The sequence below is a fragment of the Colias croceus genome, chromosome 11 (assembly GCF_905220415.1).
Source record: "Colias croceus chromosome 11, ilColCroc2.1".
Lineage (NCBI taxonomy): Eukaryota > Metazoa > Arthropoda > Insecta > Lepidoptera > Pieridae > Colias > Colias croceus.
The window spans coordinates 3,270,626-3,298,513 of NC_059547.1; the positions used below are offsets into that span (position 1 = coordinate 3,270,626).

A 27,888-nucleotide genomic window follows, 5' to 3' on the forward strand; every position below is an offset into this window, starting at 1 on the left:
TTTACCTACTATGTTTCTTTTAGCGTATTTATTCTTCATATTAGTAGTTTTTTTTTTACGTGTAAAGGTGATCATTATCCATTATCAATTCAATCGTTATTATAATTAACCAGGTTTACAATTACTTTATTTGAATTTACTTAAAACATTTTTTCTGTTCATTCAAAAATTGTTCTATCCGTGTGTTTATTTGTAAAATTTTCAACAATATATAATAGAAATATCCTTTTCGATATAGCTATGATATTATGTAACTCCTATGCATATTTAATATAAGCACACTTTGAAACAAGGGATCCGTGAATTGAAACGTTATATTGAAATATTTCGTAGTCTAGACTCCGTCCGGAATCCTTTTGTTTTATTAAGTTTCAAAAATATTATTGAGTGCGTTTCAAAAGTCTCTCTTGTCGTAAAATTTTAATTAATTATTAAGTTGCGTTAATTATTAAATTATAATGTCCCATTCTTTATTCTTAGAAACATAGAATTGTTGCTACAGGACGATGTATGTAGTACACGAGTATAGAATACTTTTCTGATTAAAGAAAAAAATACTACCTTCATCTTTTCTGACTGACTTTATTTTATTTATTTTATTTTATTTTTCTGACTGCTACGATACCTGTAGCCAGATTCGAGTTTATAGAACGCAAAATAAAAATTTCTTTTACTTACCTCTAAAAATGACTACGGAAAGCAAGACATCACCCACAGCGCCAGCGTAACGATCTTCCCCGTGGACATTTCGAGCCCATTCTCGCATTTTCTACATGCGCCACGCACATTGTACCAGTTTCGTAAATCCGGAAGCCCATTGTTTAGCACAACTGCACAACTCGAGCTACATTAGTATCCCAGTTAACTGAGCCGTTTGATACAAAAACTGAGTAACTCGATCCAGCGTTTCCCGGCGCTAACAACTAATTGGCCATCGCTTCCCCCGATAGGGTTACGACACGGTGACGACGCTTTTAGACGTCACGAGATATATTTACCGTTCTTTTTAATGTGAAATATGGTAACGTTTTAACGTGGAAATGTATTGTGTTGCTTTTCATTGTTTGGTTTCAGGAAGTGAAGTTTTTGTTGTAAAAAGTTTTAAGGTATCATTTCCAGACTTTGAACGCTGATAAATTTGTACCATTTGACTATACAAGCTTTACATTTTTTGATAAAGATTAACAGAAACAATCTCTTCAATTATAATAATGATTCAAATACAAGAATATGGTTACTTCTCTATATCTGTTACTGTTATTAACCTATAATCTCATCTATTATAAAGGAGTCCTCTTAACTACAAACGATTCCCAATTCACGTCAACGCCTACTCGACTCGCAATAGGAAATTAAATATAATATAGAAGAACCCGTCTCCTGTCGTTTATCGAAATCGTCGCATCCACTTCCTTTCCCTTTCTTCCGCTCTAGTCTTGCTATTCGCAGCTAGCGGATAAAATAGCGATTTATTAATGTGAGAAATTGATTATTTTATTTTCTAGCGTGAGTCACACAAAATGTACAGTTTTATGATATGCAAATCCATGTGTTAAACACTTAATGCTAAGCCTGCGCAAACTGACCATGAATATAAGTAAATAAAATAGTACTAGACATAAAGAAACTATTTACGTGAAATAGTTTATATTTGACCACAGTTAGCCATACTACTACTTTATTATATTAGCCATTTAACAACAGATTTTCTTATCTAAAAACTTTGTTTATCACTCTTTGAGAGTAAAACTGTCTCATGTAGAACGTAATGAATAGAAATACAAAAGCTATCTCTTTTCACTATTTTAAAGTAGCCTTATAAGTCATTTCGAAGTAATTAATTCCAATTTCTAAGTCCAAATAATTTATTGGTACATAATTTAGGATACACAAACACTTATGGACGGAACTTAGTTGGAAGTTTGCGAGAGTACTTGTAGTTTACTTAGTTTACAGCGTAGAATATAGATTGAGAAATTAAATTGGATTGAACGTTACATTACTGACGAAAGTGCTTTCATGAAATGAATTAAAATTGTACAGTGCTATATGGCAGAGAATTTTATAAAAAATATTGGCTAAAAAATATTCTAATGAACCGTATAAGGTAAAAGGGAACTGGGCAGAATTAGGAGACGTCTATCTATCTGCTTTTTTGCGTAATGAGAATACCCAAAATATACAGTGTAAAGGAATTTGTCGATACTGCCTTTCCTCCTTCGAAATCTAAGTTGGAAGCACATTCACTTTACCCCCATACAAACATTGATAATATTTCATACAGCGGTGATGCAGCGCTATTTTCCATATCACTCGGATCGCTTAGAAGATGACAGCTTACGATTTGCACGCATATTCCCTCTGTCACTCCAGTTCGCGGCATTAGTGGTAACGGTCGACGTGTGCGGGCTCGAGTGTTTATTTACGTAGTTTGTTTACATGGAACTATTATAGTACTATTTTTATTGACTGCAAGTTAAATAAAGGTATTTGAGAAAGCTAAGTTAGGTTCCCATTTATAGAGCAAACTATAGACGTAAATGATATTTCTTAACTGGATGACGTAGATATAACATACTATTTTTGTAGTATGTCGAGTCCGACGATAACTTTGTTTTAGAAACAATACCTATACTCAGAATTCACAATATTTCTTATTATAAATCATAACAAATTACTTAAAAATTCAAAATAATTAAACCTCTTCAATTTTGTCTTTGATCACTACAATTAAAAATATAAACGGTCCCATGTATCCCACAACATCTGAACATATAGCCACCCAGCTACGTGACATACCGCGATCGCACGGGTATTTTAGTCAATTTTATTTACATATTTTAACGCTCGATTGATAGGGGCTGATCAATTTCGGTAATGGCCTGATGTAATGCATGCCCATGAACTTATTATAATCATATTATAAGCTATATGATAGCGGGACAAGTGACACTTTAAATTTAAATATTAATTTATTATGAGAAGTCTCCTTTCCCCTTGTGCGGAATGGGGCTGATGCATTATTCATACATATTTTGTCTCACTGATTGATTTTACTTAACGACAAGTACTGATCAGCCTTCTGTGTCCTGCTAGAGCAAGACATGCTTCGTCTCTACCGGGAATCGAACCCAGAACCCCTCGGTTCTACGCGTACGCTTTAATCACTGTACTGAGGAGGCGATCGAGTTCATTATGATCAATTTATAATAATTATTATCAGTGTCATCGAATTGTTAAGAGTTTACTTCTTCGTATTGAGGAGATATGGGTAAAGAACCCTTATAAGACGTAGTAAATGATAAGATTTCACAATTATTATAAACATTGTAATACAACTGTCTATACTTGTAAACCTGACAATGCAACTAAACCAATGAAAACAAAAAAACTACTTCGAAAAAAAAAGGTCAATTAACACATAAAAAATTAAATAAATAAAATATATCTTTAATATCTAAAGCATTTCATTTCACAGATTACAGGTAAATCTATGAAGCTAACGCCTCGCATCAGCAACACGATAGTTCTGAAGAAAATCAATCACAAGGCGCCAAGTCCATTCTAAACAAAAAAAAATATCAACTAATACAGTTTCCGTAACACAACCATGCCTTAGTTCACAACAAATGACGTGTGATACATATTATTTATTCTTCAACATCCAGGATAGTTCAATCACTATTAATTTAGAGTAACACTCGTAAATTAACTGCCGCTGCGTTCATTCAACGTCATCCGACGAAAAATGTCACTCCCATTTCGAACTTTAGTCGGATATGTCGTAAAAATAATACGCATTAACTATACTAATAATATAAAGCTGAAGAGTTTGTTTGTTTGTTTGAACGCGCTAATCTCGGGAACTACTCGTCCGATTTGAAAAATTCTTTCGGTGTTAGATTGCCCATTAATCGAGTAAGGTTATGGGCTATATATCATCTCCCTAAGACCAACAGGAGCGGAGCAATGCGGGTGAAACCGTGGGGCACAGCTAGTTATATATAATTGGGTTAGTTTCGGCCACACGTGCTGTGCCTTTCTGTGAAATGGTTTTATGTCAACCGGATTTAACACTCAACGAGACTCAATAAAAAGTCCGATGTTATAGAAGTATCCGAGAAACAGCATTTTATATATTTCACAAAAATTTTTACCGAACTGCAGATAAAACTCTACCATGAGTCGAAAATTATTATTTTGATTTTTTCTTCATGCTTTATTATTAGTATCATTGTATGATGACAAATATATATTTGTCATTGGTGGAAAAGGACTATATAAGGATAAGGATGTTATAAGATTCGTTCAAATTTAAACTTTATAAGTTGCAATGTTCGAGAAATTCTATCTCATCTGCAACAAGTCTGAAACGGGAATCTCGATGCGGATTTCACTCCAACCAAAATTTTTAAATATTTACCCAAATTGAAGTTAATTCCACAAACCACAGATATCATTGCTCATTGCATGAACCGAAAACACGGTGTGACCGCGGGTAATAATTTATTATAAACGTCATGCGTTTTATGCGGTGGTCAATGTTATGGTCTACGTGACCTCTGGAGAGGTTAACCCACTATTGAGAGCTTTATACTCTGTTAAATTTAAGCATTTAGACGACATAGTTAGTTGTTAGAAACGAAACCGGGCCCTAATTCTTCTATGATAAAGTATCTGCATAAGATGTATTGTGATTAGACATATTTTGTAGACATATTATGTAGTTAGTATTTAGTTAGTATACAAAAAAATAATTTTGCAGAACATCCATAATCATTGAACATCGTCCTAAGCTTTGCCTTGTTCTTGAAAAGCTGTTGTTCGTCTGAAGTGTGGGTCGAAGATTGTCAACATTTGCAGTTATCCCAAGTAAGGACTAAGAGGACCCATACCCACCCTATAAAGGCCCATTCACACATGTCAATGTCACGGACATGTGATCATCCTAAAATGTTTAGACTGCGTAATAAATATTCATGTTATATATAAAATGTATACGGCTAAATGCGATCAATACATATAACATCAACACAATATGTGCCCGAAGGTCGGAGACGCATCTGTGTATATCGTGATTCTGATTACAATTCACACGATCGACAACAGATGTATGTACCTAATATAGATATACCTTGTAGGTAGGTCCTATAGGATGAAGGCCAGATTTGAAGATTAAAGGACGTACTGAAAGCGAATGTATGCACAAATTACAAGAGAAGTCTCTGATAGCTAATTTGAATTTTCATGTTAACTTTGATGCATTTGATATACCTACATATATCTGTCATGTATTTGTTATTTTAATAGACAGATAGAAGGTGTAAAAGAAGCCATCAACCTTTACCAATCGTCGCTCTATTTAATTTTTTAAACTTACATACACAAATTTAACATGCAACACATGAAAAACTAGCAACATTTTTTTTTTAATACATTATAATATTATATTCATCATTCATGTAATGTATCGCTAGACAATGGACGCTAAAAACAATTCATATACGAAATTGATTTATTGCATTAATTAATTATGTTTAACACGTTGATATTTTGCACATTAATATAAGGTAATGGTAGTGTCATTCCAATAATTAACCAAAATAAAACCGAAACAAATATTATGTAAGCAAATACTTATTATTCTATATAATATAATAATCATAAATTAATTAAAAGAAGCCACTAGAGTCGTTATTCCTAAAACTTTCAAAATATTATAATGTACTGTACTTAATAAAGGTCATAACACAAAATACCTATATAACATCGTGGGTAATTAATTAAATTACTAATAGCATTTTTTAATAACTATTAATACATTTACATAACTATATGAATATAATCTTCTTATAGGTAATATAAAAATGAATCGAAAAATTTGTTCATAACTCGAGAACGGTCTAACCGATTTAGTTTTTTTAAATAATATTCCTTGAAAACGAGCATGGTTCTTTTGGAGAGAAAACGTAAACATGTAGTTGTTCATAAAAATAATGTTAATACATAATTAAGTACAACAAAATACATTCTAATTAGGCGCATGGTGTTTGTTTGTAACCTTCATTATAACATACGAATACATAATTTATTTTTGTTTCATTGTATGGTAACACGTTCTCGCTTACAAGTATTAATAGGCTCTGAACGTGACCGACAGACGTACAACACTTCTATATATAGAGTGCAATGAATTGCGTTTCCTTACGAGAATTTCGTTTACTCCTAATGGGTACTGTAAACAAAATTACTGATGTAGACGATTGCTCTAGAGTCTACTTAGACGTGAAAACTATGCTTTATAATCAATAAAAAAATCACAAAAGGAACTCATTTGCACTTTGCGTACAAATTGACAAAACGTGTAAATGTAAAAAAAGACATACGAAGCGTTGAAAATAGTCTAAAATTACCCAACTCGAAGTCAGCATGCACTGGGATGATAATTACCTGAAAATAAAATAATATATTTAGTATAAATACAAATTCTCATACTAAAAATGTATAAAAAGTATTTGACAGCGGTGGGATTCGAACCCACGCCCTTTCGGACTGGTGCCTAAAACCAGCGCCTTAGACCACTCGGCCACGCTGCCTGTACATAGTGGGATGAAATTATCAATCGTATACATTTTATAACAATTCAATATAATAGATACCTCCATAAAGAAATATTTTTTTCCATCATTTTTTCAGTCAATATATTTATACACAGCTATCACTACATAAGTATTATAATATAAAGTCTTTCGTCGCGTCTGTTTGTCTGTTGGCAATAAACTCAAAAACGATTGCAACAGTTTCATTCTGGTTTCACCAATGGATAGTTAAATTTATGGTGATTTTCTACCTACATAAATAATAATAACAACACATCATTTTTAAGAGGAAAGTAATTCAAATTAATAATTCAAAAAACATCAGATAAATTGTCATTTGATATTGAAACAAAAAAAAATGGTTGCCTGTAAAGTCGGTTTTACGGGCGAAGATTTTACGTGACAACGTCTCTCTCTCGTTCGGTGACTCATCGTAACGTTACCGAGCGTTACACTTTTTCATAAGTGACTCCCAGCCGCAACCTAATTTAAGACGTTGTCACGTCAAAAAAATCATAAATTGTAGATATTGAAACAAAAAAAAAATCATAAATTGTAGACTTCCAATAACGTAACCACAACAGATCAATATCATCCTACATCATGTGCCAAAAAGCAAGTATTTTCTTGGCGATTGGCGCCTCTAAACAAAAAAGAAGCATACCCATTAAACAAACGAGATTACAAAAACCGTCTCATTTACAGGGATTGGCGTACTCAACGCAATCAGGGATTTATGCCCCATAATAGCTCGATACGTGACACCCACCTCGCTAACTAACCTATAATAACGCTTATTACAATAACTCCATCATTGCATTTCCGAGAAATTGTTAATGCTGTTCTGAAATGCACAAAAGATTGAGAAATTGAGGGTATCTGATTATAGTTCTTAGTGCAGATTAATATTGCTCAATCAAATCATCATTATGGTATTTAAATATATTGTTACCATGAAGATAGAACGTTATATTCATAGCTATATACGTAATTACTTAAACTGTATTCATATCTACAATTTAACTAAATTATGTGTCAATAGTTTTTATACCCGGCGCGGCCTAAGATGATCCCTATGACACTGACAGTTATTCTCAAGAGACAAACTTGTAATGGCGTCACCATTAAATTAGAAACGTATTGGAGGCGTCTAAAAATGGCATTTATTAATTTTTACGTAGCTTTATGCTATTACAATGATATTCCGTTGGCATTATAACAATTCTTAACATTTACGAGAAATTATATCAATCTGACTTTACGTTTACGTCCTTCAAAACTTACATCGTTGGCATTTATCGACTAGTGCGGAAGTATCGATAAACAAATTTCGATAATGGAAACGAGTTCACATTTTTTCCATGCTTAAGCTATAGTTCATTCACTATTGAATGGAACAGAAGATCGCAGCATAATTAATTAATTAATTTCCGTTCGCGTTAATTTACTTACCTATGATAATATAAGTTATAGAAAAATTAAATGGGGGATTCCATTTTCATGATAAAATAATATACACTGTGTTAAACGGGTTAAAAATTACGAGAAAATGATAAGGTGCATTTTTATGTTTTGGAAAACTTTCGTTTTACTTACCGTTTCGTTTACATAATAGACGTTAAAAATTCATTTTATAATATTTGTAAAAACATGTTTACCGACGTGGCTGAATGCAAACCACGCCTTTGCCTATAAAATAGTAAAGTATCGACACGATCCATCATACGAGCAATCACTAAGACGAACTGTCATAGGGATCATCTTAGGCCGCGCCGGGTATAAAATGCCATGTGACACGACATCCGCGGCCATTTCTTTTCATTCCAAAAAAAAGCCTATCAACAACTCTACATTTCATTTTTATTTCTTTTTGCTAGTCCTTGGCATAAGCCAAAAGCTTGGCATAAGCCCTGTCTATAAAGACAGGGTCAAAAAATACAATATGAATTCAGTAATTTAACATTCCCATTACTAGAACATCAAAAAACCATTGTAGGTACCTCCAAGCAACAATAATGATGATACAATTAAAAAGATATCATCCCATTGCATTAGAAATCCAACTGCAGCCTGAGTCATAGCAATAACAAATCATCCCACAAGCAAGTTGATTGCGAGCCCACACGCTGCAGTCCTGTGAAAGTGGCGACATTACAGGGACGCCCACGGCCACGGCTCTGATCGAGTTTGAGGTAATGATTGTTCATTTAATTAGTTGGATGCAATGATCTCTAGAGTTTATATAGAAATAACAGAGGCTACAATAGACAATAGTTTCGAAAGGGTGTAGTTTCTTATAGATCATATGTAAGATTGAGAGACATTAAGTTTCCTGAGTTTATCTACCTGAAGAATTTAACAAAGTCAGACTCTATATTTCTAATTTAAATTTTAGTGGATATTGGATAATAATTAACATGAATAAAGTAGATTAAAACTTATTTACCAAACTAAACTAATGTTAACTTGAATTACGCTTGGTATACAAAATTTTAATAAAGAATAAATTTCCAAGAACTGCTCAAAAGCGTTTACCATAAATTTTATTAATAGGCTTCAAATTAATATAATCCCTAAAGCAACAAATTTCAAGAATAGCACAGACACCATTGTTTTACAGGAACATAATATAACCAAAGCTATTCATCCGAAAATCCACGAGATTAAACAGAAAATCGGGCGATCAGACAAAGGGAGTTGTGTCGAACATAATTTGTGGCCCTTGCGTCCTATAACAATAAATCTTACATGTAAGCAGATTTACGACACTATAAACATGCAATCTCATCAAACTTATTTCACCGAAAGAATAATATGAGCTGTGGAGTAAGGATGGACAAGAATAACGCCGAGAGGTGCAATCATCGCAACCTTTACACCGTTTCGTTAACAGCATAACTGACATGCAGGTACCAGCACGTTTAGCATTTATAGGACAACGTTTTAAATTACAACCTACTCTTCGGCGCTTCGAGCTATGAAAAAATATTGCCTTCCTTCCCATTGTTAAAGATTTATTTCACATTTGCGAAACTTTAAATGCTTTGGAGACTTACTCGAATTCAGTTGCCAAGGATCACGATTATAACGAACTTACAATCTGTTATTAATTATTTAGAGGATAGTTGGAGCAGAAACAATACCTCATTTATCGCTATGAATGTAAAGCAAAAAATATCCTAAGGAATTTGCCAAGTAGAAAAAATGGAGAAAAAAGTACTAATTTTAAAACAAACATTCCCTGCAACTTTCAAGGGACAAAAATTAGTTGAATCAGCAGGGGTGGATTTTTGTGGGTCATTTGTTTTGGAGCCCATAAAGAAACGCCGTTACCACCCGCGGCGAATATTTAGACTGGCTAATGGTTAGCCACCACTTTCAGTTCGCAAGGATATTGCATATTCATGGAGTTTTACATGGTTTTTTTCGGCACACACATATTTATGACACCCTTGCTCTTGAATGTTGTTTTATGAAAGATTAACATACATAAACATAGCTATAGTTGCCGTGTTTTATGTTTTTACTTAGTAATAGGTTTTGTAAAACATAATATCAGGAAAATACATGATAAGCTGAAAATCTAAAAGGTGAAATGACATAGAATATCATCCCCAATTTAATACGTTCAGAAGTTTTGGCATGTTTAAGTTACATGTTTATCATGGACATATTATAATAAAAACCCTAAAACAAAAAGATAATTTGTCGATTTAACGTGTATCAAAAAACTGTTATGAAATGAAAAAGCACTGTTCTCCATCACACAATTACTTTGAACTTCTTTTATTACGCAGTTTAGTACAACATGGACCTAATAATGTCGGTTTTAAGGCTCTCACTGGCTTGTGCTCACAGCTACGTGATAAAAGCCGGGCAGTATAGTGTGATTAAAATAATGTACGGATTTGGGAGCGGCCCCTAATGGGGACTGGCCCACGCCCCGCCACGTGTGTGCTTAACGGAGAATCCCTTTGAGGTAATTACGGTATTTTTTAAAGCTCTGTCATATAATATATTGCTTCTGAAACGTTCGTTTCAGTTTATATTAGAATGTTTTTGGAATTAAATCATACTAATTTTTGTGAGAAGCGTGGTTTTGCTACGTGTAGAAAATATGACGCTCATAAGGCTATAAAATTTAACTGTTTTTAACGAGATAGTTCTATGTGAGTTGGATTTTCTCTTCGGGTAAAAGTTTTGTATTGGCAAAATTTGACATGTCATGATAGAGAAGAATTAGAAATTTTCAATACATTCTATTAGAAACTGCTGAGAAGTTACTTTTTGTTTAATATACATAATACAAGTCCCCATATATTCGTTTGACAAAATCAGTACAGTAACAGAAAATGCCATCCAAGCCATCAAGCCGAAAGTACATGGGATATTTCGTTTAGCAAAGATTTTAGAACGCTCCCAGCGTTGCAGTCAGCTCAGCGGCGATCTATCGTCAAACATGACTAAACAATAGTTATTTTGTCAGCGCTGTGTCGCTTAAAATACAGCAGCCTCTAATCGTGATCGATTGTCGCGAGTTCGTGACCCTGAATAATGTCAATAGGTTGCACTACCTTTCTAAGCGATGCATGTTACACGAATATGGGTTTTATCTCGAAGTGACCACGGATTAAATTCCCGTGGGGCTTTCGGCGGAATTAGAGATCCTTCATAATAATTTTGAATTGGCAGTTTCCTCTGTAAGGTATCGTTGACCTAGACATTGGCTTGTTAGCTAGTGGCAATGTCGTAGAAGAATCAAGTTGGAACTGAGAAATCTTCTCTTTATTAACAAGTATGGTCTCTGCTGTTTTGTACTGAATTTAAAGCGAGTGAGAACAATTAGTATTCATAGAATGGCTTTGTCGAAAACTTTATTTAACGTGTGAGAAACTATTATTGGTTTCATAAAACTACAATAAACTTTCGTACTGGGTGTTTATGAAGAATACTCACTCGTGCTCTATTATCGTCTATTTTTCCTGGTTTGTGTCATATTTTATTTGTTACTAGCTTCCGCCCACGACTTTGTACGTGTATCTCCATTTTTCCCCGTTCCCGCAAGAATTTCGGGAAATCCTTTCTTAGCGGATGCCTACGTCCTAACATCTACCTGCATGCCAAATTTCAGCCCGATACGTCCAGTGGTTTGGGCTGTGCGTTGATAGATCACTATATCAGTCACCTTTGAGTTTTATATATATATATAGATTTGCATAAAACTTTCACCTCTGGCCCGCATCCATATTCACTACGCTATTTACAGATGGAATGAAATCTATAACTTTTTAGTACAAACCCGACTATTTATTCCATACAACTTTTCAATATTAACATTTGTAAATTCAATTACACCTGTTTCCGATATCCAAAGACCAGCTACAAGCTTGGTTTATTGGAATTGCATTTAAATAGTGTCTCACGATTTCAAATACTTTATGACATAAATCGTGGAAATTTCTAGAATTATCCACATAATTCTATTACCAGTCGTTTTTCATTTCCAGAAGAATTACAAAAATCATTTCCAGAAGAAAATTACAGACATAAAACCGTCAATTATTATAGCTTAGAGGTGTTTTCATATTAGTGTCACTTTGAAGCAATAGATAGTTATTATTGTAAACACGGAGGTAGTTTTGAAAATTACTAGTTTGTAACATTAAATTAAATGTGGGCTATTAATAATGCTTTTCCCGCAAATTTCCTCTACAATTTCCCCATTATTTGTCTCTTTCATCATCTTTTGGTCATTATTATTGAGACTTACTTAAATCCTATTCCTACTGGTAAAGATAAATTATACAATTCGCCTTAAGTGCTCCTACAATAAGATAGGTCCATCACAATTTTATAAATAACAAAATAAGTTGGTCTCTATCAATATTATATCTACTAAATGGTAAGTAAACAATTCAATATTCATAATACATTCTTAATGCATCAATGTAAATAATTATCTCTATAATGCCCTGTGAGTGACACATTTCTAAGAAATAAATTTTCGATCCGAAATTTTAAAAGTGCCACACACAAAAAAGAGGGTTATAATTCAACAATCAGCCATTACATGCACTCTCAATGATCTATCCACAAATACTTAGTACCACATCTCCCTAAGCACTAGTCACCAGCAGACATCAAACAAGAATGCGTGATTTACGAGCATTCCGGATGGCGCGCAAATCGTACGTCTGCAAAAACAGCGGGCCAATCAAGCGCTAGCACACGATATCTGCCGATGCAGGGGTCGCTGTCATTAATCACTATCATTTGGGTGCTACTAACCTGACGAATTCTCGGGATACACACGGTTAAAAGGACAGTCGAGCATTTTTGTACCACATTGTGGTAATTTGAATAATGTTTAGGAAATTAAAATTGTAGAGAATAAACGGGCATTGAATAATGAATTTTACTTTGATATTGAAGTGAATTTAGCTACACAGGAACACATTTAATTCATACCTATTACATTATACGACGAATAAGTTTTATCCAAGCATTGAAAAATCGGCCCTAAAAGTATCAAATAAACAAAAGATCCCATTCTGTTTATTTTTTTTTATTTTACAAACTTTACAAATAGGAATTTTACATCAAGTCTTTAGAGACGTGTACATAATATTTTGAAATAAGTTAAGCTATGATAACATATCTTCACTTTGTTTACTATTCGGTCTATCGCTATCTATCTACTGTCCAGATACGATTACTGTAACAAATCTATTGGTAGATAATCTAATACGATTGGTTGATGTATACAGTGACCCACTTCTTGGCTTTTGTTTTGTTAGGAAATATTTGTGCGTAAACAAAATTTTGTGCGTCGTGTGCGAATATTTTATGTTTTAAGTAAACAACTTTATGATACTTACGTGCTAGAAATTATGATGTTATAAAGTAGAAATTGTTAATTATTTAGTTGTTAGAATTTAATTATTCGTTGAAGGGCATACTGCAGTTAATCTTCTTAAGGATCATGCATTTCAATTGATTTTTTAATAAACCAATATACCATATAGAATTAACAAAATGTAGCGTTCATAACTTGCCAGTTACTTGTCTAGCAAAAACTATCAACTTCGTAATAAAAATATAATTAGTCTGTTAATAAATTGCTTAACTACAATTGACATCGTGTTTGACAGATGTCAAACATTATCTGTGGCCATCAAACGTGACAGAGTTACGTATATATACGAACCAACTAAAAATGCTAACATATCGAAAGCTCTCGGGATAGAAAACTAAATATAGATCTTCAGTTTCGAGTCGGGACACGTACGTTTTGTTATATGAAGGTTTCTGATTATTTACCTATTTTGCATAGAGGTAAATAATGCTCTTGATTGTTATCTAAACTTTCCGCTTTATTCATGATACCGCACGAATATCAATGACTTTCTAGAAAATAAGAAAAAGCATAGTAAATATGAAATGTTAGATACCAATCGGATGAATAAACAAAAATATAAAGTTGAAATTTTATATCGTTCGGAACCAATATTAAACTTTACTATAGAAAAACTTCAACGTACTATATCAAAAAGCGACCCAAACACCCATGTAAACGCAGATTTATGAAATATAAACAATGTAAAAATGCACTATCTACGTAATGATCAGATACAAAAACTTGTCGACACGTTTAAAACCACACGGTCGGGGGACATAACAAAATTATACTCTCAAATGGGCCCAAAGATCGATTCGACATGCCTTTTATCTGAACACCATCGGCACCCATACACGAGCCTCGATAAGCCATCTAGATCTAATAAATCATTTTTACTGCGTCTATGCGTTGTCTATACGACAAGTTTTCATAAAGCGCGGGTGTAAAAAGTGGGCACATACCTCATACCCTCCACGATTTCTGAGATTTAAATGTTTTTACTTTGGGTGTTTTTTATCTGTTAAAAGTTATATGATTTATGTAAAGTTACGAATTATAAAATTTATGACGTGAGGGTTAGGAACAGGGCTAGTCCCTGTGCCTAGACCTCCTAGTTTATTAAAAAAATACCAAATAGAATACAATCTTCGCTTTAATTCATTTATGTTAAGATAAACAGTTACTTCATGATGATAATTTTGGTCCATGAATAGAGCCTTCATATTAAACCAAGGTTTCAAAGAGAAACGAACGTTTACAACGTCTTTTATACCGTTCAAGACTTCCATATAGCCCAGATGTATTGAACTCACTTGCCCTAACTGTCCAGTGGAACATGAATGTCAATGATAAGCCTCCCTTATATAGAACGCCATTTACAAGTAATGATCTGTGCTCCCGCCTTACGGTCTTTGTATTATCTGTAGCAACATAATTCGTAAAAGGAATGAGGACGAAATGCCATAATAGTCTTGTATGCTCTGTGAACTGAATGAAAATGGAACGACACTCAAATTCCAGCAACACGATGTACCTTTTTAAAATTGTAAACACGCTCTAAATTAAAAAGCCGTGTTTAAAAATCTAATCCTTTATTTTGAAACCAGTGTAAGTAGAGCCTTTTTACTATACAGCTACTACACATTCACATTGTTTTCTCTAACAAACGAAACGCGGGGGGTGTCAACCTAAAACAGTGTAAAATTCAGCTTCCGAGTGACACGATGTATATTTGCTTAGGATACATCCCTTTTATATATGCGTGAATGAAACAGGCGAAATTAAATTCTAATTACATTGCATTTGACTCAAATTCCTATTAAGCCGCGTGTAGTGCATACCCTATGTTTTGTAGGAAGGGTTTATTGACCTTGGCTTTAAGCCAGTTTTGGTAACAAACGAATTAGGCGGTTTAACAATTATCTTATTTATGATTTATTGTAATAGAGAATGGTAGCTCAGCTGACTTAAGTACATAATTGTCTTGAGAAAACATTGCTATTATACAGTGGTCAAATAACAATATGTTCGGAATAAAGTATAAAACATAGTCACTTTTTATTATTTCGGTCATGTTCATATTTTTTAAATCTAAACAAATTTGAAACGTCACGTTAATTTCCTCTTAATTTCTAGTTTGTCTATGGATCTCTTTTTATATAAAACTACTTAGATATGTTCATTCCTCAATCTTCTGAATATAATAAGTATTTAACTGAAATTTTAAACTATACAAAAACCTTCCGAAATGTAGATTATGATATCCGGGTGAAATAAGAAACATAAAAGGTGATTAAGCAAGGTGAGAGGGTTCGTTACAGCTCGCCCGTGCACAGCACTTAGCCACACGGTTACCATGTGTCCGGATAAATCCGGTCTAGACCGGACACGAACTCCTATCTTATATTTTGGTCTTAGTATAAAGCATTTTCATTAGAGTTTTGTAACATTCGTAGGATTGGGGGTAGAAGTACTTTTTGAGTTTGGACTGTGCACTGTTCTATGAACCCTATCTTATGGGTCTTAGAAGCTATTCAGCGTTACTTTAGAGTTTTTGTAACATACGTAGGGCTTGTCTCAAAAATAATAGCACCCGTATTATTTTTAAGTTGAGGCTGGATACTGTTCTATGGACGGATCTTTAACTTTTTTTATTTTTAACTTTGTCGTACTTAAAAACTCAAATAGATTTTCTTTCGATAATTTTGTAGCATTTTGCTCAGGATTTAGGTTTATTTTCTTTGATTTGGCATTACTTTTAACGTTTTCATTAAAAATTTGTACCTACACCTGAATTATAAAATAATTCGTCGTATTTTTAAACTTAATATAAAATTTTTATTTTACTTCACTAGTCTTTAGTTTTTAAGCTGCCTACTTATTTATATCATTATCTCGACACGAGGCTAGATAGTCTGTTTTAGCAAAGTTTAAATTAAAATATTTGAGGCGGAAAACACATTAAGCGTACAGCCTCGGTGTTTTGCATCGGCCAAATTTTAGTTTCGGCTAGAATTACTTAGCTACGTACTGTACTTATGGTTAAAATTTAAACAGTAAAAAATTTGAGATAATTTTTTGAAATTTACGTTTAGAATATTTTAACATGACTTAATTTTATAAGATGGCTATGATAATAATAACACCCTCATAAAATTTGTATTTTATAGGATTCATAGTAACATAATTAAGTTCAACAGCATTTACCATTCGACTTAAACGAACTTATCCTAATTTTGCCAATTCAAAAGCCTCATCTATTCAACTAAAAAGTTCCCATAAAACTACCAAAAATTTTTAAAACTGAAAACCTTTTGCACCTGGTAACCCTACACAGTTAATTTCCTCGTCGTCTTTGTAATGTAAATGGGGGGTGGCAAGCTCTCCAGCATGTAAACTAGACTGGGACTTGAATAGATGCGAGTGCCTGATAATACACTGATTGGCGTATGTGAATTTTTTAACGTGAAAACGTTAATTACCGTTATTGTGTGAAGTGTTTGGGTGGTTATGTGCCAAGCAGTGTGTAGCCTTTTGATCTTTTTTTATATTATTTTGTTGAGTAAAATGTCAACGAATCGAAAAAAGGATAGTCGGCCGTGCCCCTTTTTTGCTCTTTTTTATCAAATTAATAGGTTTTATATTTAATAACTCAGCCCCCGGAATCACAGAATAGAAAATCTATTGTGTCGTGGACCGATCGGGCCGCTCGGGGCTAAATGGGTTAAGCGTATTAGACCAATAAGCCTATAAAGAATTTCATAAAATTAATCCACTAATTTAAAAAGTGTATGTTAATGCATTAAACACAACAATATATTAAAATAACATTAGAATCCACTGTTTTGTTAGCTACAAAGAAACATCATCATAATGTTAGAAATAGAGTTAACGTCTTTTGTAATTCCATACACACAAAACATCTTCCCGAAGCTTACATAACCTTTTATCAACACACAACTTTGTCCATTGCTCCTTAAGACAACACTCGGCCATTTTCATTGGACATCATTCAGCTGTCACACGCATTCATATTGAGATATAGTGAACTGAATTAGTCGCTTATTGTGAACAAATCACTGTTTACTTTTGTGTAACAGTGTTGTCAACATTCTGTATAGTTGCTTTTTATTACTGGCTCCCAAATTTAATAATACTATTTTACGTTTTTTATAAAACTCATCGAATGCAAGTTTTAGCAAATGTACTTTAAAAATATGCACCTCACATTACCTACAGGGTAATATGCAAACAAAAAATTGCCTATTAAGTACCTACTACAGCTTTTTAATAAAAATATTTATGGTGTCATATTAAATTACTTTTCAAACACTACATTAAATTTGTAGAAATCAATAATTTCAACAGCCAATAAACCGCAAATAAATCTCCATCAATTTCTCACTAGATTAATATCAGAAATTTCTGGAAAAGCAGCTAATATGGCAACACTATCGCTTCATCTCTTTGAGGTGAGTTTTTTGTAGTCAAGTGCATCAACCTTTGAAATGAGAACGTTCGTATTCCATTCGTTTGAATCCACGTTTCGTAATCGATCAGAAAGCGAATGAAAAGCGTTCCAAAGGATTTATAATTTAAAGCTAGTTTTAAATTTAAAAAGCTCATTTGATTTCAATTGAAGTCATCATGAACTGAAATTAAAATAAATTTAATAAAAAATTGTCAAGCTTCAAACAGAAAAAAATAATTATTGCCGATTATGTTCCTTTGTGTCAACATTTTATCATGCCTCACTTTATTATTTTATCATAAAAAGTACATTAAATCTGACATCTTTATGATTCAAACAAGCGATTAATGTGTCTATATGTTTACACAATCAAAGTTCACCCCGTACTTATAAACTGATAAATTATACCATAAACAAAGAGTGCATCAATCAACACTCGCCTCCGTAACAGCGCGTCAAATACTCCTAGAGCATCCGTCGTCAACCCACATCTCAAAATCGACGGCACAATTACAATAATTGAATCAGGAAACTGTTCCCCCTCGAGAGCAAGTTTAAATAAATCAAAGGGCCACTCAGCGTGCCGGTCGCCTATTTATTCAGTCCGCACTCCATAAAAAAACTCGGAGAATATAACGATATATGGATGGAATCTAACGCACACTAGCGCGGTGTGTCCATATGCGGATAGAATAATGCGCACACTTGGAATAGAACGATGGCACTCACACATAGGCAGATCCACACCTGGGTCCACGGGATCGCGACAAAAATCATTATTCACTGCCTTTGCCGCAGTACGCTTGCCGTATACGCAGTGATATAAGAATAGGCTTTTCTAAGCTAGTACGTTCGTGACCGCGCCACCACTTTCCATCAAGTGGGTTTACGGTCAAGAGCTTACCATAGAAAAAAGCTGCCGTATGAACTATGAAACGTTTTTCAAGCGTACACTTCATGACACTTTCCAACGAGTTCAGGAACCGTGGCGAATTGTTTATTCGCCTGTGTCTTAACTTATTATAATTTATTATTTCATTATTTTATGTTGAATTGAACTTCTTTCCCGATGTCATTATAGAGGTAAGTTCGAAATATTTTATAGAATAAAATTTTTACATCAAAATTGATTCGAATATAATTTTATTTTCCGTTCACTACATATTGATATAGGTTAACTGCCCAGAGATATTTAAAACAGCCTTGCAAAACGTTCGGACACCATCTGGCAATAAAAAAACATGGCGAGGAAACGGCGGGAAAGTTGAGGTTTCCCGCGCAATAATTTTCCCTTGAAAATAAATGGAGAGTAACTAATATAATAACACGACCGAGACATACCTTGCTATAAATAGAATGTTGAACTGGTTCACTCTTTATGTAGACAAATTTGAATTGACATTGCTGTTTTTGGATTACACGTCTTGACAAAAATTATGATATTTTTTTTCTTTCAGATTTATGAATTTTAACTTCCAAACAATCATAATATTTTATCAGTTCTCACGTCATTTTCAATTTCAAAATTAAGTACATACCTACTACATAATAATTATGATTAAAATGTCTTTTCCATATATAACTTTTTAAATATATAACCATGCGAAATAATCTTATCTGTTAATTATAAGAGCCAATATTTTTACTGCATGACATAATACAGACTATATTCACTCAATCGTAATGTACAGATAAGCAAAATTAAAATTGCCGTGATAATTAAAATGACGTAAAGAAATTTACAAACGAGTAGCTAAAAGGCTATCATACGATATAATCTTTTTTCATTCAAAATAAATATCACGTAGTCATGGACGTCGTTTAAAAGCAAATGAATAAGTATTGATCGAAATGGTTTAAGATGTCATGACAATAAGTTATTAAATAACAAGGACTTGAAGATGCAAGTAACTTAATTAATAAAATGCTTTAGCTTGCTGTTTTATTAAATTTATTTTTTTAATAAATAGACAATATCAAATTCTTCAAAACAAGTGCCGAACTTAACACTAACTATATAATATATCCATACTAATATTATAAATGCGAAAGTAACTCTGTCTGTCTGTCTGTTACTCAATCACGCCTAAACTACTGAACCAATTTGCATGAAATTTGGTATGGAGATAATTTGATACCCGAGAAAGGACATAGGCTACCTTTTATTGCGAAATATGTACCACGGGCGAAGCCGGGGGAGGACCGCTAGTCTTATATAAAAAATTCCCGTGTCACAATGTTAGTTACCATACCTCCAAAACGGCTGGACCGATTCTCATGAAATTTTCTGTGCATATCGGGTAAGTCTGAGAATCGGTCAACATCTATTTTTCATATGAACCACGGGAGAAGCCGGGGCGGACCGCTAGTTTTATATAAAATTACATAACAATTCTTAGCAACAACGATGTTCCGTACTTACAATGTCAATCATAACATCATTAAAAATAATAACCTGTGATGCGTGAACTTTCATTACAAATATAGTGAAAAACCCATCGAAACTCGACTTTCACTAACCAATATGGTATGGTATTTCGACACAAAGTCAGCAATCATATTTTTGTTGCTTAAACCTCGTAATTGAAATGAGCTAATTGCGTGAATAGTTAGTTAACGAATGGCAAAGCAATGGTAGCATTTTGTTGCTTTATGGTTGTTATGTAAGTTTGTTCGTCATTCAATAATTACAGAAAACTTAACTCAACACCACGATAGATAATTTAACATTTATTTTTTTATAAATAAAACAAAAAATTATAACATTTCTTTATAATATTAAAATTACCACCACTACACTATAACTTAATATATATCACAAAGTATATATCTGTCAACTGTGTATCTATGGAAAAACAACATCAGCTGTACCTACCGGTATTACATTCGTGCCAAAATTCAAAATTGGAATATAACAAAGTCAAGTCCCAGATAACGAATGTAATGTTAGATTGGGAAATATTAATTAAAATTTAATTAGAAGTTTGATCCGAGTCGTACCAGATGTGATCGACGGTAGTTAATTAAGAGCAATTTATGTTTCCGTATTTTCTATTTGCCAACTGAGGAACTGGAGAATTCCTTGATAGAATTGTTTATTACGTTGTTTTTGTTGGACAAGATGTTTTTGATGGAAAAATTAAATTGTATTTACTTTCAGAGTTTCAGCTCAATTATTTCAATTAAGTTACCTTGAAACAGATGATTAATATTGTATTCTGTATTCTCTGCTGATGTTCTATTGTTTCAGAATTTCAAATGTTAGATACATATTATTTTTTTCCAAATGTATGATGAAAAATTAAATTAGGTATATTATAATTTATTAAAAATGTTTGTAACGATGTGTAATGTGTATGTGCAAATGTACCTACCACAATTTGCATAAGAATTAGACACATAACCATTTGATATAGCTTAAATAAGGGTAGGAATTATTAGGTACCTATTATTTATAATACCTATGACGATTCTTTTCATCCTGTTCATTGTATAACGCTTATTAATTTTGAACAAACTAAATTTTGGATAAACCGAATTCGATATTGAAAAATTATCGCAATCAGAAATGAAAGCTTCAATACCACACGGCGATTCATATAAAACGCTTTCAAGGAGAAAATTGCCTTCACATGTATCACGGTCTTGTTTCACGACCTCTCGCAGTCAAAAGCAAATCGCCAAGATTTTTCTAGAAGTTCGCCAAATTGGCAAATAACGCCCGTACACGCGCTACCGTTCGTTCCATCGTGAAAATCTTTCAGTCCGCTAAAAGCTTTCTTGAATAAGACTTTTAAAGTGTTTGATTAGAGGGAATTGCTTAGCTGAAACATTCGTAATTTTAAATTTCCATTTCTAAGAATCTCTTGTTTTAAGCGATGAAACATTTTACAAATAACATATGCGAGATTTGTCATAGATAAAAACGTTTGTGCTCAATTGAAATTGCTTAAAAAATCGAATAAATGCTCTCTTTCTTCTGTATGATAAGGTGACAGAATTTTACTAAAAACTGTCTAACACGAATCGAAACTATGTACTTATAATTTTCGTCTTAAATATAAAAAGTGCCAAATTTCTCCAATCCCACAGATTATATTGAAATTCCGAAACCTTTACATAAACTGTGTTGCCACGTGAAAATGATTTACGCGGCTAAAATCGCAAGTCCCGACCGTTCGCCCGCTACATAAATCCAATGAGTTCCAACATAAAAGAGTTATTATTGAATCACATTTTTCTATCAACATACGGCGCAATACGTCCCTATTGTAGACGGTTGAAATTGATCAGGAAATATGAACTTTATTTTCTGAGATTGAAGTGATATAAAACGTTATAAGTACAGTTGATGTTTTGAGGCGTATGATTTTCTTTCTATCACATTATATTTGTGTCCTAATAAGTATTATTTATTTTGAAATGGGTCAACATAATTATACTTATTATAATTTGAAGATTTATTACATAATAGATTTATTATCATAAAATTGTAGTACAGTTACTTATAATAATAAAAAATGTTTTCCCATAAACTTCAAATCCGATTAATCCCCTGATGAGTACGATCCCAATACTTCATCAAGAAAACAGACCCAGAATAAAGCATGATACACACGTACCGAATCAAATTTAGTCGATTAAACAATAAGTCCCCAGGAGGACTCGGCGGACGCAATAGCCGTCATTCGTTGACTTCCGTAATTTGATTAAACAAAAACGTTTTTCATTTACCGGTATTTGACCTGCCACAGTCGTGTCCCGCACGAATTATGATAGAAAACGTGGGGTGAAAAAATTCGGCTGCGATCGGCCGACGTAGATTACGGTCATTCGGTTGTAGTTTCCTTATTTTAGGTTAATTAATTATTAAACTGTATAGGCATGGAATATCGAGGAGAAACCTTTATAATATTATGGTGAAATGAAGAGATTTACGGATGCTTGTCGTATATTCGATTCAAATGCATTTTTATTTTATTTAACAGATAAAACTGTTCTAATTTTTCAGAATCTGAATCTTATATTTGTCTCAAAATCTAATATCGCTTGTTCCTTTTAATACATTTGTTGAGAAGCTTAATTAGTCCATAAACTTCAAAACGACAGCATCGAGGAAATTTCCAGCTCCCGAACGGTGTTTAAATCGAGGCGAAACCGATGATAAAACTGAACTCAACAAATGGGATACATCCGTGGAAAGCACCAATAAAACGGCAATACGAACTAAACAACAGTCCTTTGTTGTTAGTGAAAATAGCGATACAGCTGTTCAAAAACTAATTGAGGTCGATTCGAATGGAAATGCAAAGTTCTTTAACGTTTCTAATAAACGCTGAAGCAACGTCTTTAACACGTAACAAAGTGTAGATTCTGTGCGCGACTGTTGCAATTCTTTTAACGATTATTGAGCTCCATAGCAGCTGTAATCACGAGGAACTCAGATGCAACTATTGGCGCCAAATTAAGAATTAGTTCTGCTGTTTTCCGCTTGATTAGCAAAGCCATTTTATACTGCTCTGTTGGTCTATTAGCTTATCTATTAAATTTTTATAGATAAAACGTTGTGGCAATTTTTAATTATCACTGATGATCTTCGATTTTAAGGATTCTGTATAATTGAAAATCAAACGAACTTACCAAGTGAAGTTCGATGACAATTATGTGAGCAGCTTCATTCGAAGCGATTTATATTGACGTGGTGTAGTAGCGTTCCTAGCCTGAGCCTTGCACGGGTTTTTTAAAGGTATAAGTATTATTAATTTAAATTTATACTTTTATAATTTTTAAATTATACTTTTTTTTTTTTTTTTTGTGGCAACACTTTTTACCCCTACCATTTACCCCCATCATTTCTCAAACGGTTCGTTACGATGTGTAGGTCATTTGTTGAGAGATATTTCACATTTTGTATTTATATAGGGCAGGGAATATATTAAAATGTTATGTAATACGTTTGTTGTCGAATTAACCGTAATCTTAGGGTGGGTATCTATAAATCGCTTCGAATGAAGCTGCTCACATAATTGTCATCGAACTTCACTTGGTAAGTTCGTTTGATTTTCAATTATGTTTCGCAGCTTCATTCTTTGCGATTTATATTGACGTGGTGTAGATGTTTAGAGTAAATAAAATGTGAAATGGTGATAAAAATTGAAAAACTTATGGTAAGTTTCATATTTTTATTTGCAATAATCAATTAACTATAAATATTATAAATCACACATTATTTTCATAATTTAACCATTAATTATTTTTCTTGCAGGTTACAATCATTATTAGATAACAATGTTTTAGCAAAGCTGGTAGGATCAGTAATTACATGTCTATTGTAAAACTTAGCAAATACTGCAGAAGAATCAGACCATCCCGCAGTTTTGCGTATAACATCAATGTTGACCCCAAGTCTATTGGCAGTGGATGTGGACGCATGGCGAGTACTATGAGCACTAAATATAGAAGTATCTACTCCGCTGTTATGAAGCGTGTCCTTTATCCATTTACTGAGCGTCTGGGAGGTAACTTTTGAGTATGGTTTTTTAAAACTAATAAATAAATGATCATTATGTCGAAGTGTTGATGTTTTATTTACGTACGATTCTAGACATTTGGCTGGACAGATTTCCGAGCGACTATTGAAGTAAGGAATTCTTAAAAGAGGCTGTAACGAGTACGGCTTAGAAGTTTTAATTAAATCTGAAATCATTATTATTATTTCACTTGTGCCTCTTATATCAAGGTCCTTTAATTTAATAAGAGCAAGTGTTTGTACTCGATGCGCTGTTACCAAAGCCAATAGAGTTGCAGTCTTTTTGGAAAGAGTTTCCAAACTGAGTTCATTATTTGGCCACTGTTGGGCTAAATGTTCGAGAACTATACTCGGATCCCAGGTTATATGATATTTAGGATTTGTTGGCCTCGATTTGAAAACTCCTTTCATAAAGCGTTTTACCCTATCATCTTCTAAATTAGATAAAATTAATGATAAGGCAGACTTATAGGAGTTAATGGTACCGTATTTAGCACCTTTATTAAATAAATCGGTAAGAAAATGTAAAACTACAGGGACAGATGCAGAGATGTAGCTATAGTTGTGGGTACTGCAGTAGTTTATCCATGTCTTTATGCAGCCATCGTATTGTTTGTAGGTAGAATCAGATAACGATGATAACATTATCTGTACCGTACTTGGTGACAAGCCTTTCCTTAGTAAAGCTTGCCTGAAAGCTTCGCGGCAACCAACTTCAGAGTTCTGTGTAGGTTGTGGTTGATCCTGAAGGGAGAAGTTAATAAATTAATATCAGGTGCAAAATATATGGGCTTGGTTGTCATTAATTTCTGAAAAATTGGGAACCAGGGTCGCGTAGGCCAATACGGTACCACAACTATACCCTCTGCCTTTTCTTTTATAATCTTTTGCATTACCTTTGTTATTAAACAAAAGGGGGGAAATGCGTAAAAGAACTTATTTTTCCATGAAACCGTAAATGCATCTATCGCCCATGCATCAGGATCGTTTTTCCAAGTTACATAGGTATGACACTTTGCATTACATCTACTTGCAAACAAATCTATTTTAGGGACACCAAAATTAATAGTTATCTCATCGTATGCATTTTGGTTTAGTTCCCATTCTGTATCGTGAAATTTCTTCCGCGATAATTGGTCTGCTTCACAATTATCCTTTGTATTTATATAGGATGCAAAAATAGTTATTTTACGCATTTCACACCACTGCCAGATTTCTCTGGTAACCACATTAAGGTGATCATATTGAATACTACCCATTCTATTTATACAAGAAATTGCGGTGACATTATCAATTCTTAGCAAGATTCGAGAAGAACATAAATTCTTCGCGAAGGATTTAAGGGCAAGAAAAGCTGCTTTTAATTCTAACTCATTAATATGCAATGTTTTTTCACATTCTCTCCAGTAGCCAAAACATTTATTGTTATTACAATAGGCGCCCCAACCGGTGTTAGATGCATCTGAATAAATCTCTAAATTAAAATCTTCAATCCCGAGAGGACAATTACCTATATCTATATTACGGATCCACCAAAGCATATCCGATTTTAAATTATCTGGAATTTTAATTATCTGTTCGTAGCTAGCGTTTTTAAGCAAACACATATATTTATACTGTTCGAAAATTTTAGTATATAACCAAGCATATTGAATTGCGGGACAAGCTGAAATTAATAAACCGATAAATTGAGCAAATTCTCGTAATTTGCATTTTTTAGTATTTAAGACGGTGGAAACTTTTTCTTTAATTTTTAACTTCTTATCGTCGGGTAGTTTTAATAACATATTATTGGAGTCGAATACAAAACCTAAAAATTTGCATTGCATCTTTGGTACTAACGAACTTTTCTCTAAGTTAATCAAAAAACCTAGTCTTTCAAAAAGTGTTTTGGTCAAAGTTATGTTTTCTTGGCATTCTAATAGTGTTCTACCAATACAAAAGACATCATCAAGATAAACGACTGATATCATACGATGAGTTTTTCTTAAAAATTCAAATATAGGTTTTAGAAGTTTTGTAAACACGAACGGTGCGGTGCATAAACCAAATGGCAAACAATTAAACTCGTAAAGGACTCCATCATACTCAAACCGTAAGTACTTTCTGTGCATTTTATTTACTGGTACTAAAAAATAAGCATCTTTTAAATCGATAGTTGCCATGAAACAGTTTGGAGTTATCAACTTTGACGCAGTACGATAATCCTCCATTTTGAAATGTTTAGTTTCAATGAACTTGTTAAGGCATTTTAAATTAAGAATAAATCTCTTGTCACCATTTGGTTTAGACACTAGGAAAATAGAGGATAAAAACTCGCCCGGTTCATGGTTACAATGCGATATGGCATTTATAGATAATAATTTCGACAGACACGTATCAAAATCTTGTCGTTCTTGTTCCGTTTTAGGATACACACTAGGCTTATCGGTTCTAAACGGATAAGACTTAAAAGGTATAGAATAACCTTTAACCCACGATAAAATGATTTGATCATTAGTTATATTACGCCAGTTATTAAAATAATGCTGGAGTCTTCCAGCATATCGCACCTGGTCGATTATTGCCTCCGCTGCGGAGCTGGTGTCTTCGAAGGCGGGTACGTCCGGTCGGGGGGTCGTCGTGCACTGTTGCTCGGAGGTGGACGCGACGCTATGTTGGGCACACGAGCGAAACGGTTGTCGTGGCGTTTGTTGTCCGCCTGGCGCTGCTGAGGAACATAGTTCAAACGGCCCTTGTTGGCTTGATTAGTCGCCACAGATACACTAGGTCTATTTTTAGGTTTTTGTATATTCTTTAAAGATTCACCTGACTGTTGGATAGACTTGGCCGCTTTAAGTTTGTCCGAGATATTCTCACCGAACAGTAACGCATCTCGTTTCGTTTCTATTAGGGCGTCTTTTAATTTGGTGTTAATCGAGGATATTACAAATTTTCTTCGTGTCCTCGTTTCAGCATGATGGCTGTCACACAGTAAACGACACGCATCACTTAAAGGCTTTAAAATTTTTTGTTTTGACGTCTCATTCGCTATGACCATTTGGGTGACTGTTGCAAGAGCAGACAGTGCAACCCCAAGTTGTTTTTGCCTGTAGCTGAGCGACGTGTCTCTTTTAATTAAAGCTTCAGGCAGTGCAGCCTTTACCTCCGGGTTGAGAGCAGGGGCCAGCAACAAATCGCAATTATTGGGAACTAGATATTCTTTGTAAAGGATATCTTTTATTTCCTTAGGAAGTCCTTTGGAAAGGATGTCCTGCCATCTGCTGGCTACATCCTTATGGATCGCAGGGCCGAGCGAGGTGTCGGTTTTTGGAGCGTCTCCTAACAATTGAAGGACGTCTTCATCCAGCTCCAGCTCTTCATTTTGTTTATCATTGTCCACCGATGTTCC

General features: G+C 33.7%; 2 protein-coding genes, 1 long non-coding RNA gene and 1 other non-coding gene across 5 annotated transcripts in view; 1 reads left to right on the top strand and 3 right to left on the bottom strand.

The window, feature by feature from the left end:
- LOC123695739 (caskin-2) overlaps positions 1-27,888 on the bottom strand; it is a 204,404-nt gene that overhangs the window by 117,004 nt on the left and 59,512 nt on the right. The gene's annotated exons all lie outside the window — the stretch shown is intronic.
- Trnal-uag lies at positions 6,517-6,596 on the bottom strand. Its single transcript has one exon. It is a non-coding gene; the product is annotated as a tRNA-Leu (tRNA).
- On the top strand, positions 23,823-24,541 carry LOC123695741. Its single transcript, XR_006751959.1, has 2 exons — positions 23,823-24,135; positions 24,234-24,541. It is a non-coding gene; the product is annotated as an uncharacterized LOC123695741 (long non-coding RNA).
- On the bottom strand, positions 24,137-27,884 carry LOC123695740. 2 transcript variants are annotated; one of them, XM_045641662.1, is made up of 2 exons: positions 27,050-27,884; positions 24,137-25,241 (listed from the first exon to the last, which is right to left on the bottom strand). In XM_045641662.1, exon 2 carries the CDS (start codon positions 25,140-25,142, stop codon positions 24,219-24,221), a length of 924 nt encoding a protein of 307 aa, XP_045497618.1. In that variant the 5' UTR covers positions 25,143-25,241; positions 27,050-27,884; the 3' UTR covers positions 24,137-24,218. The 2 variants fall into 2 exon arrangements, with proteins under 2 accessions (XP_045497618.1, XP_045497617.1); XM_045641661.1 differs by lacking the exon at positions 27,050-27,884 and adding an exon at positions 25,394-26,531.